The 16,996-nt window shown below is 55.2% G+C and overlaps 1 protein-coding gene and 1 long non-coding RNA gene across 2 annotated transcripts; both read right to left on the bottom strand.

Annotated features, from left to right (window-relative positions):
* Positions 1 to 9,411: 9,411 nt before the first annotated feature.
* LOC311530716 lies at positions 9,412 to 10,372 on the bottom strand. The gene is made up of 3 exons (XR_014714074.1): positions 10,246 to 10,372; positions 9,667 to 9,857; positions 9,412 to 9,523 (listed from the first exon to the last, which is right to left on the bottom strand). It is a non-coding gene; the product is annotated as an uncharacterized lncRNA (long non-coding RNA).
* A 123-nt stretch (positions 10,373 to 10,495) lies between these two features.
* LOC311530248 (maestro heat-like repeat-containing protein family member 7) lies at positions 10,496 to 16,920 on the bottom strand (the record flags this gene model as incomplete). Its single annotated transcript, XM_084646712.1, has 11 exons — positions 16,788 to 16,920; positions 16,267 to 16,364; positions 15,784 to 15,906; positions 15,361 to 15,440; positions 14,816 to 14,921; positions 14,245 to 14,340; positions 13,386 to 13,490; positions 12,860 to 12,995; positions 12,537 to 12,631; positions 10,935 to 11,087; positions 10,496 to 10,501 (listed from the first exon to the last, which is right to left on the bottom strand). The coding sequence occupies exons 2-11, from the start codon at positions 16,324 to 16,326 to the stop codon at positions 10,496 to 10,498; spliced, it is 960 nt and encodes a 319-aa protein (XP_084502838.1). The 5' UTR covers positions 16,327 to 16,364; positions 16,788 to 16,920.
* Positions 16,921 to 16,996: the final 76 nt, after the last annotated feature.

Genomic DNA, 16,996 nt, shown 5'->3' on the forward strand with positions numbered 1-16,996 from the left:
CCGCCCAGAGTTCTGCTCTGCCTAAAGCCCAGTCCCGCCCCGTGAGTAGGGCTTTACCAAATTCATGACCATGAAAAATGCATCACAGACTGTGAAATCTGGTCTCCCCTGTGAAATCTGGCTGGGGGGGGGAGGGAGAGATATGTCCCAGTACTGCCCCCCTTACGTCTACGCTGCCTTCAGAGCTGGGCGGCCAGAGAGCAGCAGCTGCTGGTCTGGTGCCCAGCTCTGAAGGCAGCGCTGCTGCCAGCAACAGTGCAGAATTGAGGGTGGCATGGTAGGGGAGGGGGAGGGGAAGGGCCGATCTTACGGTGGGTGATGTGGGCAACTGCCCCGAGCGCGGTGGTCAGGAGAGAACCCCGCCACCCGCCAGCTCCAGGCCCTTTTAACCTCTGAGTGCTGGACCCTGGATCGGGGGAGGGGCAGGGCTGGGAGCGTCCTGGGCAGGGGCTCCTACCCTGTGCCAGGCTCTAGCTGCAAGTTCGGGCTGGGCTGGGGAGGAACCGGACCTCGTCCCCTGCATGGACTGCTCCCAGGGCCAGATCAGAGCCACCTCCAGGAACCTCCCCCAGCAGCAGAAAGCACCGTGGCTGCCGGCCGGGAGCCCAGCTCTGAAGGTAGCACCACTGCCAGGAGCAGTGCCGAATCAGGGTCACAATACCGTGACACCCCTCCCCCCATAGCCTTGAGACGCCGCCCCTTGACCCTCTTCTGGGATGGGATCCACACAGTTAGAACAGGGTGATATTTCAGATTGAAATAGCTAAAACTGTGAAATTTAAAGGACTTTTAAAAATCTCATGACCATGACATTTACCAAACTGGATGGGTGAATTTGGTAGGGTCCTACCCAGAAGACTAAACAGGGGGTACTTCACATTTCAGCTACACAAATGTGGATCCTCAGTTGCACTGTTTCTATCACGGCCGCTTCTTTCTGGCAGATCCATTTGAGCTCCGCGGCACACGTCTCAGACAGAACCTGGCTGCCTTTTATCCACCCGCAGCTGTTCCCATCAGCAGAGCCTGAGAAGCTGCAGAGTGAGAGAGAGTCCGTGTCACTGTGGGTCCCTGTAACAAGGAAAGGCCCAGGGGTGAGTCTTTCTTCCCCCTCCCCGTAATGGGAAGCTGGGCTCTGGTGTTGTCCTTCATCTCTAACTTCCCTGCGGAGCGTGAGTCGAGAAGACATCCCAGGCTGTGAGGTGAGTTAGGGCAGTGGCTCTCAACCTTTCCAGACCACTGCACCCCTTTCAGGAGTCTGATTTGTCTTGCGTACCCCAAGGTTCTCCTGACTTAAAAAGGACTTGCTTAGAAAATCCGACATGAAAATACAAATGTTGCCACAGCCACTATTGCTGAAAAATTGCTGACTCATTTGTACCAAATAATTATAAAATAAACCCATTGGAAATAAGTATTGTACTTACATGTCCGTGTGTGGCGTACAGAACAGTATGAACAAGTCAGTGTCTGTCTGAAATTTTAGTTTGCACTGACTTCGCTAGTGCTTTTTATGTAGCCCGTTGTAAAACTAGGCCAATATCTAGATGAGTTGACCTACTCCTCGGAAGAGCTCTGTGTGCCCCAGGCATACATGTACCCCTGCTTGAGACCCACAGAGTTGGGGGTCTGGAGCAAGGACCATACGAGGCTGAATCCCATGGGGTGGGTGACCTGGTACTTGTTCATTGGAAGCACCACCTTGATCTCCTGCATCTCAGCTTTTCTTTAAAAACGAAGTCTGATGGGTGAGAGGAAACCTGCACCGTGCGGCCTGGGTAACGGAAGAGCTGCAGGGAGCTGAGGACTTGTCCTGATTAGGGCTGGATTCCCAAAGGGACTTAAGAGGCTAATGGCCACTTCAGGCACCTCTGTCTCTTGGAGTGCGAAGTTCCTTGGAGAATTCCACTGGGTGGGAGACTCAGCTGTGAAGGGAGGGGGAGGGCAGGAGCATCTCCTCAACCCAAGATTGGAATAACTGAAGTAATGTTCCTTTTGCACAGAGCCTCAGCTCTTTGGAACCTCTGCAAACGCTTTAGCCACGTGTTTAATTCCATCCGCAGGAGTAGCCTTGGATGGCAGTGGGAGGGCTCAGGTGTGTATGTGTTTGCAGGATGGGCGCTCAGGGCAGTCCCTGATGCCAGGGGAAAGGGGATATGAAGTGCCACTGTCTGGATTTGGGAGTCTGCCTGCAGACCAAAGTCACTAGGCGCAGGGTGCATGACTTCAAGGTGCTGGGCTGGGGAAAATCAGCCCTGGGTGGTTATTTTGAGTAGAAAACCAGAGCCACTTCTGGGGTCTTTCAGCTTCTAATGCCCTTTCCCTTCTGCAGCTGGATTTCAGCATATGATATAATCCCTCTCAATGCCAAGTCAGTGCCATAAATCACTGGACTGGGTGCAGAAATCAGTAGGCGATGTTCTCTTGCCTGGGTTATGCCAGGGCTCAGACTAAATTATTCTTCCCAAAACTTTTAAAAGCTGAGCCCCCTCCTCAAGGCAAAGAAACCAATCGTGCCCCTCACCCGTCAGCAATGTGTTAGCGACCCCACCCCCCATTTTCTTGTCTACATCTTCAAACCCCACCCTTCCCACCATGGCAAGCCCTTCTCCACGCTTCAGGAGACGCTGGAGTAAATGATCCTAACCGTCCCCTCTAACCTTAAGACCTGAGGGACCCCGTCCTGGAGCATCTTAAAAATCACAGTTCCCAGACTCTGGAACAGGGGCTGCTTTGCCGGGCTCACCTTTCTCCCTCCGTCACGTTGGCCGTTGAGGATAATGAGCCTGGAGATCTCATTCCCGCTGCTCTGAGTGGTGACCATGTGCACACGACCCAACTCAGCTCTTACTGTGTCCCAGGAACGTCTTCATCTTCTGGGAGAATCATGGCAGCAGTGGGATGATTCAACGGAGTCCCTTAGTCATGGGGCCTTTCTCTCTCTCTTTAGTTTCAGAGCCAGCATCCTGGAATCGTCTCACGGTGCGTGGAGTGGTGGCAGTGGTGGGGGTGCTGGTCTCACTATACGAATGTGGGCTTTGGAAAGGTAGAGGGAAAGTGTTTGCCTACTCGCGACTCGTCTTCAGGAAGCTGCTGACTCATCAGTCCCAGCAGCCTAGAAGTCCGCAGGATTCACAGGAATCTGAGCTCCCCGCAGTGCGTGACAGGGACGGGGACCAGGCCCAGGGAACCAGAAACAGGAATCGAGACCCAGCCCTGGAGAATGGGGAGGGAGACCTGCTAATGGAGGACAGACGCTTGACCCAGGAACCCAGAGAAAGGGATCCATTAGGTGGGGACACGGGTGTGGCCCAGGAAACTGGAGTAGCATTGCCAATCCTCCAGGATGACCGGGAGACTGCAGGAATTAAAGATTAATTGTCATGTGATAAAATCTTCAGGAATATGTCCAATTAAAATTGGCAACCCTAAACCGGAGTGGGGGGAGGGACCCATTAAATGGAGACAGACTTGGGCTGGGGAACCAGCTAGAAGAGCTGATCCCTCTTACGATGCCCCTCAACAGTGGGGACTAGACTAGGCGAAACTTTTCTTCTAAACCTATTTTAGATTCAGCAGTTTGCGAATTCATATCCGGTCTGCTGAATTGTTCATGTCCAGACCCTCCCCCGAGTTCTTAAAAAGTCGAAGCATTTAGTTTAGACACTTTCCAAACAATCCATTTTGATTTTTCAGTTTGAAACAATCTTTTGTTAAAAAATGTCCTTCAGTTTTATTTTAAAAATTCAAAAAGTTACAACCCTTGAAATGTTCCTGTGTTTTTTGTTTTTTGTTTGTTTTTTTTTTTTTTAAAGCTTTTTGGTTCATCAAAAATTTGGAAAAAAATTAGTTTTGTTCAACCTGAAACCAGATTTTTTCCATCTCTTTTTTTTGAATTGTCAGCGACCAAAACATTCTGTTTGCCCAGCTCTTGGGGCGGGTGAGGATTTTAGTGGTTATATTGTGGGTCTCTGAGTCTCCTTGTTGCTCAAAGTTTTCTTACTGTAACAAATTGATTTGAGATGAGGGCAAGATGGACAAAAGCTTCCTAAAAGTGTGGGAGGGCTGCTGGCACCCAAACTGTGACCTAGCCCCTGTGCCACCCCTTCTCCTCGAAGTCCGGCCCCCTCAAAACGTCCCTTTCCGAGGCCCCCCTCATGCCGCCTTTCTCCCTGAGCTCCCACTTCACACTGCCCCTTGCCCCCAAAACACCGCCCCCCTCCCGCTCCTTCTCTCCCCCCTCATCCAGTCGCTCACACTTATGGCCAGTAAAAACTGGTGGGCCCTGGTCTCCCCTGTTCCAGCACCCATGGATGAGAGTGGGAGAGGATGAAGAACTCATTTCAAATAGAACTCCCCCCCACCTCAAAAAAGCACAATTTGCCAGCAACAACAAAACGGGCCAGTCACGCTGTGTTGTGTGTTACATTCCCGTCCTGGGGCGGTTTATCTCTTTGAGAATGTGAACCCTGCAGGCCTGGGTGTTTTTCTGCGTAATGTGACCTCAGTGCTCCTCAGGAGAGCCATTGTTTGTAAATGTTTCAGGAGCAGACATATTTATCATTCATGGACAGACGGACATTTATTCATAATTAGAACTGGTCAAAAATAGCAGGGGTGGGGAGGGTCATGAAAATTGAAGAAGAAACCAGTTCCCCCCCGCCCCATATTCTTCAAACTTATTTGCAAATGTTTTTAATGATCACATTTTTGTTTAGTTTTGGTGGGAAAACCTCCACGTTCTCTCTCAAGTGGGCAGGGAAATCCAAAATGTTTTTTTTAAAAAGGGAACTCTTTTCAAATGATCAATGTAATCCAAAGTGGCATTTTTAATTCAAAGGTTGCATTGTGAGTGTTAAACCGTTTTGAACCAGCTCTATTACTGTATAACAAGATGAGTTTATTTTTCATGATGCATTGTTTGGGCCACGTTCCACGTGGTATTTCAGTTTTTGCACCGCTCTTCTCTTCTTGCGTCTGCCCCTCTCATAAGCTGTGGCCTTAATCTCAGCCCTGGAAACACTTTAACCTGCATGTTTAACTTTAATGACTGCTGTGAATAATTCCATTTCAATGGGACAACTCGGAGGTCGGGTTTGCGCTACGGCTCTATATCAGTGTCACTACATCATTTATTTAATTTTCTTTCTTTTATTTGTGAAAGTTATTGAGAGGTGAAAGCAGGAAAAATACATGAACAGGTTGGGACAGTCCAAGTTTATCAGTGCAAAGTGACAGCAGAGATGCGGTATCTGCTAGTTTTCCATAAGTCTCTCAGGGTTACCCAGGATAACTTTGGGGATCTCTGTCTTGCATCTGGAATGTTCCCTGGAAGTGTCCAAACAGCTCAGAGATGCAGAACCATTTCCTGGATCCATTCTTACAGCTGTCTTCCCCGGAAAGCAGTCTGGCAAGAGTTCCTGTCAGCTCTTTGCTAAGTTATCTGCCAAAACACTAGAGTTTTCAGGTGCCGAAGTAGCCCTTTGAATCATGGTGAAATTATCCTCCCAGCCACCACCAAAATTTGAAATGGTGCCCCTGCGTGCACGGTACCCTACCATGCTCCCCCAAGAGGAGCTGCATAAACAGGCAACTCTGCATGTTCTCTGCATGCCTCTGCAAGAGACCCCCACGCCCCTCCATTTCCTTGGCCACATGTATCCTGTCCCCATGTTGGTGGCTAATCCAGAAAAAGGGGGAAAGAGCTCATCACTGCAACCACCTGAGGGATGTGTTGGGCTGAGCTCAGCTGGTCAAAGCAGGCAATAGGGACAGAATCGGAGACTTGAAGCTCCTCGAGTGACCTCTGACCTTTCCAGATCTGCCCTTCAATCAGACACAGCCATTGTAAAGTTTAATGTGATAGTAACTAGACCCATTTTAAACCCTTCACCACACAAGACAAAGCCTGTAGGATTCATCATGAGCTATTTATTTCTCCTCCCCTGGATTCCTGCAGACACCTTGGAGCTTTCCCTCCTCTCTCCCAGGCTGGGCTCACTTGATTGCAGGAGCGCAGCGGAGGGTCCAGCTTTGCTCTTTCGCTTCCATTCTTCACGCCTTTGGATGACTGCATTTGCAACTGAGCAGCCTGATGGAAACACTGAGTCCTCTGTCCAAAGACTCCCTGAGAACAGGGGGAGGTTCGCCTGAACTCTCAGGAGTGGAGGCTTGGCCCATAGGGCAGGGTTACCATGTTTGAACTTTCAAAAAAGAGGACACTCTGGGGGTGGGGGGGGGGAGTTGTAGCCCTGCCCCCTATCTACTCCCTCCCACTTCCTGCCCCCTGACTGCCCCCCACAGAACTGCCAACCCATCCAACCCCCGCAGCTCCTTGTCCCCTGATCGCCCCCCCCAGGACCCCGCTCTCCATCTAAGCCTTCCTTCTCCCTGTCTCCAACTGCCCCCTCCTTAGACCCCCCCCACCCTAAATGCCCCCCTAGAACTTCCCCCCCAACTGGCCCCTGACTGCTCCAACCCCTATCCGCACCCCCGCCCCCTGACAGACCCCTGGGTCTCCCACACCTATCCAACCACTCCCTGTCCCCTGACTGCCCCCACAGAACCCCCGACCCATCTAACCCCTCTGCTCCCTGTCCCTTGTCTCCCCGACCCCTCTCCATATGCCCACCCCCTGACAGGCTCCCCCCAGAACCCCTGACCCATCCAACCCCTCCTGCTCCCTGTCCCCTGACTGCCCCTTGGGACCCCATGCCCTTCTCCAGCCCCCCGGCCCCCTTACCCTGCTGCTCAGAGCAGTGTGTTTGGGGTGCGGAGCCAGACACAGTGCCGTGCTCCCCCGCAGAGCGCACAGCTCCCCAACCCCTGCCCCCAGAGTGCTGCATTGGGAGGGAAATCCCGGCCCTCTGGAGAGTTTTACAAATTCCTCCCGGAGGGCGATTTAAAACCCAAAAAGCCGGACATGTCCGGGAAAATCCGGACGCATGGTAACCCGACCACAGGGACTCCAGGATTTGCAGCTGCTGCCAACTCTATGGTGAATCCTCCAACTCATCACCAACCAGCTCTTCCCCATTCTGCCAGCCGGCCCCACGGTCTGACCGTGCAGGAGAACAGAAACCCTTTGGGACAGCAGGAGAGTCTCCTCAATGCCGCACTCTTTGCATGGCTTCCCACGGTCACCGGGAAACAAGACTACCCTGCCCCAGGAGTCTCCCAAGGAGCTGCCGGCGCAGTCACTGGGCACCCACTCGTAATGGTCTCGGGCAGTGGCATTGCAGAGGGAGCTGAGCAGACCGTCCCTTCCGTGACTTCCTGAATTGCGGCCAGGACGGATTCTCCTCTGCGCTAGAGAGAGTCCCAGAGGAAAAGCAGCTGTGGTGGGGGAGGGGGCAAGACAAGCTCTCCCCCTGAGCCCTTGATTAGCAGGTAAGCAGGACTCTGGGAGCCAAGGAATCAGTGTGTGTTGCTGGGAGAGCAGAGCTGGAGAGCAGAAAAGGGTACTGGAGGAATTGTAGAAAAGTCAGTGTCATGGCCGAGTCATGGGCAGCCAGATCTAGTGGGCAGAGGCAGTCCACACTCACGAGACAGGAGTCGAGAGTCAGCTGGGTCAGGACACTGGAAGAGCAGAAGCAAAAGACCAAATTGTGTTCAGCACCTCAAGTCAGATGAGTCACCCCGAGTCCGGATGCCAGGAATTCAAGCCTGGGGAGTGGGAGCAGGAACAGCCAACACACGGTCCAGAGGGGGCGGGGAGGAGCTCGGGTGTTCAGACAGCTTCTTGTTCCTGCTGCTGGTTTAAGGAGGTCCTGGGGGCCGATTAGCTGCTCTGGGACTCTGCCAATAGGAGCCTCAAACTGGGTCTGGACTTCGTCAGTCCTAGGTAAGCAGTTTTTCGTAGGCTTCCAGGTGGCGTGCTGGAGGGTGGCTGCTCCCAGGAACCCTGCACACCCGGGTTAATGAGCCATGGGTCATGACATTGACTGATCTCTCCCCGCTCAAACCTCCTGCATGAAACAGTCTCCAGGGTCCCGGACGCATCCTCTGAGAATAAAAAAACACAGTCATGAGGACAAATAGGCTATGGAACAGGAGCCCCCTCTTTGTTGCAACAACCCCAAGTGCCCAAAAGAGTGGACGGTTCTTACCTCCAGGACATGCCTGGGATCTTCCATCTAAGCCTCAGTGGGACCCCTGTTTCTTGGTCTGACATGATGAGATCATCTGTCCCCACTGCTCCCTGCGCTGTTCTGGCTGCAGCACACATCTGTGTAAGAGGCTGGGCCAGAGAGATGTTACAGTCAGGGTCCAGGCAGCCCAGAAGGAGAACAGAGGGTCTGAAACCAGAAGACGAAGCAATCAAAACAGCGGATTCGAGAGAGTGGTTTTGTACCCTACAGGGACATCAAAGAAGGTCTGTTAGGAAAGCTGAGATGTTAGTCTGGAAACTGCTAAGGCAAAGATTGTGACTTGTTAAGGTTCAGTTTAAGTCACTACAAAGTATGTTTTGTTTTCTTTGTCTGTTTGAAATTTGTCTCTTTCTCCTGCTTAGTTTCACTTAAATCTCTTCTTTGTTACTGTGCTTCCCAAAGCACCTCAGCGTTGGGTGTTCGAGTGAAGTGTGAGTCTCCAGCCTACCCAACAGGCTGAGCTGTGCCCTGTCTCTCTGAAGGTAGCGAATAATTTCTGAGTGGTGCTGGGCCCAGAGTCCAAGGGCAGTTCACCAGACATCTCCTGTGAAGCCCAAAGAGACCAAAGGAGCAGGAGAGATTCAGGCCCCACTGATCCATGGGAACTTCCCACAGAAGAGGCTACACAGGGCTCCAGACACAGCCAGCAGGATCCCTCCCACAAGCTGGGCCGTGTCCTTCCCCTGCCAGCCCCACAGCTGCCTCCCCACCCCAGCCTCAGGAACCCCTCCCACCTCCCTGCTCTCCCCACCCACTCTCCAATACCAGGCTGTTTCCAGAATGGAAGCAGGTGCGTACCAGAGTTCACTCACCGCTAGATGCTGGCCAGGCCTCGTGTCACCGCTTTCTAGCTGGGCTAGCAACCCCGCTGATACTCACTCTTGCAGTTTGTTGGCTGAGAACTCAGCCCTCCAACCAGATGACTGGCCTTTACTCCACTCCTTCCTGGGTCGTGCTCCTTCCAAACAAAGTCCAAAAATGTCTTGAACAGAAACAAGGTCTTCCACCCTCGTGGGGAGTTCTGCCTCAGCCTGATTTCGGCTCGGCCTGCCCTTCTTGGGTTTCCATGGTCTTCTGTGTCCCCTTCCTTAGGGACGGTGAGAGAACCCAGTCCTACCCTGGACTCCAAATCCGGTCCAGCCCGGCTGACAGGTTTGCTGAGGGGATGGTGAAACCCTATTGCTGATCAGAAGGAGGTCAGAGTCTGTTCTTTAGGAGCTGAAGGTCCGTTTGTCCTGCTGCGGGAAGTGGAGCTGGAGAGCGGAGATGTTAGGTGAAAGAGACTGCATGATTGAGTTGGAGACTGAGGGAAGGGAGTCTCCTCCCAGAAACGGTCCCAGAGAACAGCTTTGAGGAGTTCTCTGGGGAGTCTCCTGCTAGGAAAAAAACAAGGGTGGCACATTGATGGAGATGTCTCTGTCCCAGGGATGGGGGAAGCTCCCAGCCAGGCTATGCAGCAGGGATCCCATTTCTCCCCCAAGAAACCCAGATGCCCAAAGAAGTCAATGGCTCTTACCTCCATGAGGGAACGGGGTCTTCCCTCTCAGCCTCTTTGAGAACTACCACTGCTTGGTTTCCTCGGACAAGGGACCTGCCCCCACTGCTCCCTGAGGTGGTTCAGCTTCTGACTGCACCCATCTGGGAGGCTGTCACACACCCCAGGGCCTAGGAGACACGGGGGGAGGAGGCTCCTCTTCATGTCAGACTCTGAGAGCCCATAGAGGGGCCAAAGGAAGAATAAAGGGCAGGAGATGAAGCTAGCCCTGAGCCTCTGTCCCATCCTCACCTCCGCAAATGTGGAGCTTCCTGAGCTTCAGTTGGGCAGACAGTCTGTCGCCCTGACCCAAAGGTCCTTCTGCGCCATATGGGGCAGGAAGATCTCTGCCTGGGAGCACGGGGAATGGGATGGGGTTGAGATCAAGGAAAGAGGGGAGGGGTATGGGTGGGAGGGAAAGAGCTCCTGCCCCAGATGAAGGAATTTGGGGGGCCGAGGGAAGGACCAGCTCCACAGAGAGGGCAGAGAATTTCTGTGAGTGCCAGGGGTCTCCATATCCGCTTCGACTAGCCCCGCATTTACAATGAGACAGAACAGTACCTGCAGCAGGGAGCGGGACTTGCTGAACAGGGAGGGGAACCTTTAAGAGCATCAGACGAGCCACAGCCCTTGCAGCGCCTCGGGCATCTGGTGCAAGTGCCTGATGATGTGAAGCTGGCCCATGACCTTGGCTGTGACATCCTCATGCTGCAGGGGAACGAGAACATGTCAGAGACAGAGACACTCCCCAGGAATCAGGGAAAATTAAGGGCACCTCGAACCAGCACCATCATTTCCACCCAGCAACTGCTCATGTCTGAGTGGTGGATTCACCCTCCGGACGCCCAGGATGGAGGCTTGCTGTCCTCTCTAGTGACCTCCAATACCAACCCCCCTCCTTGTCGGGTGGGCTCCTGCCACCGCCCCATCGGTGCCCCTGACAGCTGTGCCACCTCCAACCCACCTGGGGAGACCTCTCAAGTTCCTAGAACCCTCTTCTCCACCCCTACCTCCATCCCCACCCAGGTATGGCAGGGAGGGGGCTCTAGCAGGGTGGCGGGGGGCAGAAGGGATTCTGGCAGCAGTGAAGTGGGATGGGGAGAGGTTGAGACCTTTCCCCAAGTAACCCCAGGGACAAAAGCTAAAGCCACAGGATGGCAGCCCTGCTGAACGGGCCAGCGAATGGCAATAGGATGGGAATGAGGCGCTGGCCCCCACCCCAAGCTCCTGAGTCGATTGCAGTTGCTTACCGTGACCCCCATCAGTTGCTGTGCTTCCCCGAGGAGGGAGTAGACGAGCATCAGCCCAGCCTGGCTGACACGCAACAGGGGGTCGTGGATGGCCAGCACTGCTGTCTGCAGGAAGGATCTCTTCTGACCAATGGAGAAGAATTTTCCAAAGACCTAAAAACAAGAGGACACGGGACTCGAGCAGATTGCCCAGAGCCAGCCTCCAAGTCCTGGCGGTACAATGGCATCTAGTGCCCCAAAGGGCGGGGAAGAGAGCTGCTGTGGCCAAGGCAGTTCATTCCCCAGGAGGCTTTCAGGGTCCCAGGGCTCAGGGAAGCCCCTTTATTAAAAGGTCGCAGATGCTGAGGGACCAAAGCCTCCAGTGGCTCTTTCGGAAGGGCAATTTATGGCAGGGGCCAGGATAGGCTGGAAATGGATCTCTAATGTGTGTGAGCAGGCCCACTCTGCTGTGCAGGGCACAGAGACGACAGGGGACCCTGTGTTGCTTCCAGCAGAGAGATCTCCTGCATCTCAGCGGCTAGAGGAGTGTATATGGGGGGAGATAGGGAGGCAGTTGGAGCTGAGAGACCAAAGGTCTCTTCCCCGCAGCTTAGTGATTTCTCTCGTTGCTGGGAATGGCCTCTGCATCTCCTTGGTTTCTTCACAGGGAATCCAACCTGCAGCCTGACAAGGACAAGTAGACTCATGGCCCAGTCCCCATCCCAGACACTCCTCGGAGACTTTTCTTCTGCGACAGCAATTCAGCTTGTGGGAGGCGGGACAAGCTCACACAGTCTCTCTCACGGGGCGTCTGTGGAGCAGCGTTCTGTCGATGCCCTTGTCGATCCAGGAGCCGCTCCAGGGCCTCCTCTGTGATGTTGTGGCAATCACCCATTTAACCTTTGACTCCAGGCTGGGGGCACTGTGTTACGGTGTGTTGGAAGGTTTGGATATTCTCACCACAGTTGTGAGACGGGGGCGGGGGGGTGTCTTTGATTTTCTACTTCTGCAGCAAGTAGCCGCAACTTGGGTCAGTGATAATGTGCTTCTTTGGAACAGTGGCTGAGGTCCAGATACTCTGCCATTCCCTGGCCGGGTCTGGAGACATGAGGGGCGCGCATGTGGTCCATATTAGCTCTGGAGCTCACTATGTCCCCTACCCAGTTCCCAGGTTGGGGCATTCGGCTTCCTGACCGGCAATGGAATTGGGCAAAGCCCACCTCCTTTCTCTGCTTCTACAGGGTGCAGGGAATTAAACAAGGGTCTGATCAAGCAATCCTGACTGACTGACTCAGGGCTCTCCTCTCAGACACTTGGGGATCAGCCAGGGGGACAAGGAGCAGAGAGACACCCAAAGCCATAATCCTATATTAACTCACCCACCCGGGGATCCTCCTTATGCCACGGAGCAATGCAGCCATGTAAGACACTCAAATCACGGCAACTAGCGAGGTTCCAATGTGGGACCTTTAGCACCAGCCTGTCCCACTGGTTGCTGGATGAGGAACTCTGAGCTGGAAATAAGGAGTGGGCTCTTTTCCTGTCTCCAGGAGGCATCCACTGCAGGGAACCCAGCCAGCCACACTCCCTGAGCTGTGTCATGCCCTGGCACAGTGCCCTTACCTCCCCCACTCTGGCTGTATTCTTGTAGCCTAAGAGCCTTCTGTCCTGGTGCCAGTCATAGCACCAGAGATCTTCTGCATCATGTATGGTCAGGCCTGGAAGAGAGAGACAGAGAGAGAGACTTTTCTCCTCATTCTGGTTGCAGTTTCTGTGTCCTTCCAATCCCATTGGTGGCTCCACAGTGGAGTGGAGAAGAACAGAGGCAGAGAGAGACTTGTCCTTCAGCCTGGGTCAGTCTGAGAGAAATGGTCTGGGGTCCCATTATCCACCTGTGGTCACTCTCAGTCCCCTATTGGGTTCTGTGTCCCAGCTGGGTTCCTTACCCCTCTGTTGGAGCAGCAGCTGGTAGAGCCGGTAAGTCCCCTCCCTGGCCTGCCGGCTGATGTCCTTGTCTGGATCGCTGACAAACAGAGCCAGCTGGGCCACATGGTGACCCATCCTGGGGAACTCGGCAGAGATCTAATGGAAGGGAGAGGAGAGGGGACTCCATCAGCATTTTCCTGTCAGCTCCCCTGGGCCAGAGGGCTCCTTCCCCTTAGCTCCTCCGCAGGAGATGTTGTGGGAGAGGAGCTTGAGATCGACCCTTCATTTGCTCTGCTGCCAAGGGAGCCCGGAGCTGCTTTGGGATGCCAAGCAGGGACTGGAGCATGGGCCCCTTAAAGGCCCAGGGGCAACACTGAACCAGGACAAGAAGAACTTGACTCAAGCCTAGCTCAGTCCCTGCTCTGACTCTGCCTCCCCATGAAGAACCCTCCTAACCCACAGCCCCAGCAGCAGCAGATCCTGCAGCCCGCTGGAGCCAGCCCGCCACCAGCTGGAGCCAGCAAGCTGGGGTCGGAGCTCACTTACGTCAAACTCAGGGAGGGTGACTGTGTATCTCAGCAGGGCTGTGCTGCTCCTGATGGCCCTGGCTCGCTCCTGCGACACCCTGGACACGACCCACAAGTTGATATTCTGTGGGGAAAGGAGGCAGGTCAGACTCAGTGGCCAGGTGCACCTGCTTTGAAAATGAGCTCCCCACGCCCCCAGCCCCAGGGGCCTGAGACATTCTGCGCAGGGGGGAATATCTGAGGCCTTGGTGGCAGAGCTTTAGAAGGGGATTATTTCACCCAGGATGCAGCTTGTACCCTGCAGGTCACAACTTGTCAGCGTCTCTCTAGATTCAGACAATGTTCGGGGTCGGGGCTGGTCCCCTCCTCCCAGAACTCCTGATTCCTGAACAGTTCACCAGAAAGGAGACTGAACCCTCGGCCCTTCCCTGCTTCGAAAATCCTTGCGGGGATGTAGGGAGTGACTGAGAACACAATCCCCCCAGGAATTTCAGAGCAGATCAGAGGGAAGGGCTGATTCCCTGGGATCCTCCTGTTTCTCTAGGAAGGAGCGTGTGCCTCTTCTCTGAGAACCATCTCCCAAATCTCATGGGGTGTGTGTGTTGGAGGGGTGGGGGAAAGGTGGGTTTTCAGACTCTCACTCCCCAAGACAGCCAGGAGCCGTGTGGTTAGTGCTCAGCAGAACCAGGCAGAGCTCTGGCTTGAAGTCCCAGCTCCTTCCTTTGTCCCTCAAGAAGGAAGGACCTGATACTGCTTGCACTGACCTCCCCAACCAAGGACGGCCCACTGGGGACCCAGCTAGGAGGACACAGTAGAAAATGGATCTTCCAGTCTCTCCTTACCAGTCCTCCAAAGAGTTCAGGTGAAATGGGGCTCACCTCCAAGATGAAGTGGAGCCTGTCTGTGTCTGGGGACTCTGCCAGCAGGTTCCCCAGCATGGCATCCAGGACCTCTGGGATGACTTTGTGCAGAGCCTGCAAAGCATGGGTCAGAGTTAGGAAACCTGGGCCTACACCTGACACAGGATGGGAAGAGGGGTCTCTGGGAAGCACTGGGGAGACTCCCAAACACATCTCCTGGCCTCTCTCCTTCACATCCCACTGCAGGCAATTCGCAAGAATTGATGACCCCTGGACCTTTGATCCATGAGCTTAGCAGGTCTTTGCAGAGGGCCTTGTAGGCAGAAGAGTATGAAACAGCCAAGTTGCTATGGATGGAAGCTGGGCTTCTGGATAAAACAGGGCTTATGAAAGAAAGAAAGAAAGAAAGAAAGAAAGAAAGAAATCCCCCAGGGAGGGGCAATCTCTAACCTGCTGGAGGCAAGGATCCAACCCTGCAGTTTCTTCCAGCTCTCCTACCCCACCCCTAAATCTGGAGCTCCAGTGAATCAAGGGAGCAGGGACCAAGGACCACTCTGGAAAAGTAAGAGGATGGAGGAGGAGGAGGTACCTGGATGTCGGTGGTGTCCTTCTCCGTGCCCAGGGTGAAGAAGGAGTGAAGGGCAGCTCGCAAGAGGTGGGTCTCTAGGGCTGGCTCCAAGGCAGGTTTCATGGTGCTGGCAAGAGAGAGGAGCTGGTATTAGACTGTGCAGTACGGGGGTGGGACTGTCGCCAACACAGACACCAACCCACAGGGATAGAGGCACAGGCTGGCGAGAATGGAAACTGAGACACTGAGCTTGGGAATGACAAGGCCAAGGCGTCCCAGACAGACAGTGGCAGGACAGGAATAGCTCCTGTTCCCTGGAGCCTGCTGCCCCTCCTGTATCTGAGCCCGGGAATGAGCCCCTCCCCAAGGCCCCTGTCATGTTATGGGAGTGAAAAGAAGAGCCCCACCAGGAGAGAGTGACCCTTCCCACCCCACCATCTCTGCCAGAGGCGCCACTCTTGGGAGGTGACCTGGGAGGGACAGTGACGGTGACTCCCAGCCTTGGGCCTGAGCAGCACTGGGGTGAGGGGAGCTGGCGGGGTGGGGGGGTGGGGCTGTTTCGGTACCAGAGGTTGCCCACTGCAGCCAGGGAGTGGGCGAGGACGGCGCTGGGTGACGAGTCATCGGGAAGCTCCTCGATGAGCTCCTGTGAGACGCAAAGGAGACAAAGGTGCATGTGAGATTCAGGCCCGACTGACACCTCCCAGTGAGGAGATGACACAGCCAGTGCCCCACATGGCCAGAAGAATCCCCCACCACCTCCCGCTCCCCCGATTCCTTCCTGCCCATCCAACTTGCCCTCTTCCCGGATTCCTGCCCAGCTCACTCCCAATCCCCTTCTCTCCTCCTCCCTGTCAAAACTGCCCCCATTCAGCCCCATCCCGACGACCAAGCTGGGACCATGTGATTCCTTGTCCCCCACTCTCAGCTGCCCCCCAGCCCCACAATGCCCCCCCCCCTCCAGCTGCCGTATGGCGTGTCTCACTCACCACGATCCTCTTCACCACAGCCGCCTTGCAGCAGCGCGGCTCCAGCGTGTCCTCCCCTCTCTCCCGTGCAGCCAGACATGCGGGGTAGATGGCCTGAAGGAACAGGAGCTGCTGCCCCTCATCCTGTACCCACCGGGAGTGGGGTATAGCGAGAGAGAACCTGTTAGCGAGGGACCTTCCTGCCCCACCCACACCAGCTCCAGGGCTCAGGCCTCAATGGGGGATTGTGGGGACCCGCCGATTGTCCAAATCCCCCACCACTCCTACGCAAGCAGGATCAGGAACTGGGACAGTGCCTGTCGGGGGAGACGACCTCGGCTGTTGTGGGATAAACACCCCCATCTTGGGGGTCCCACATAATGGATGTAAAAGGGCTCCATTAGGGGTGTTGGATCAGGAGGGACAAGACCCTCGGCAGGGGGTGGGGATGCTGGGAAGGAACAGGGCAATCTTGGTTGCAGCCCAGGTGGGGAACATTTGTACCTTATCTCTGCACTGGAGCTGCTCTCGGATGACCTTGAGAGCAGCTTCATCTTTGGACATGTCCACCCCTTCCTCCTGCTCCGAATCCAGGGGGGTCCCTGCACCAGGGAGGGAAGGACAGGGGTGTGGTGGGCAGAGCAGGATTCAAGACCCCCCTTCCCACCTCAGGCCCCCAGGGCAGATCAGGCCCCAAACCCCCCTCTCAGGGATGCCTTCAGCCCCCAACAGCTGCAGAAGCCCAGAGCAGAGCCCCCCTCCCCTGCCCAGGACTCCAGGGGAGGTGCCTGTTCCCCCCGCCCGCAGCAGCAAGGACCAGAGTGGCAGCAGCTCTTCACGCCCCCACCCCCAGGTCCCCGTGCGGAAGGGGCAGCTGTGTGATGGCTGCTGCTGTCCGTGGGGTTCGCGGGGCTCAGGCCAGACATCTGGGCTGGGGACCCCCCCCGTACCCCTGGGAGAGCGTCTGGGCCCAGGGTGTTCACATCCCGTCCTCAGCCCTCCCGGAGCCCAGCCTGGCTCCTCACCTGGAACAAAGCAGTGGCGCCCGTCGGCCTGGCTGCTGCCAGAGGCCCAGGTGCTGCCGCTGTCCCAGGCTGAGCTGCCGGTGCTGGGACAGGGACCTTCCCCCTCCTGGCCGGCGGGGGCTGGAAGGGCCTCAGAGACCGGGCAGGGCGAGGCCTCCTGATGGGAAGGAGGGCTGGGCTCCTGGGGCCGCTGCTGCCCACACAACCAG

Source organism: Lepidochelys olivacea (genome assembly GCF_965140295.1).
Source record: "Lepidochelys olivacea isolate rLepOli2 genome assembly, chromosome: 14".
In the NCBI taxonomy this organism is placed as follows: Eukaryota; Metazoa; Chordata; order Testudines; family Cheloniidae; genus Lepidochelys; species Lepidochelys olivacea.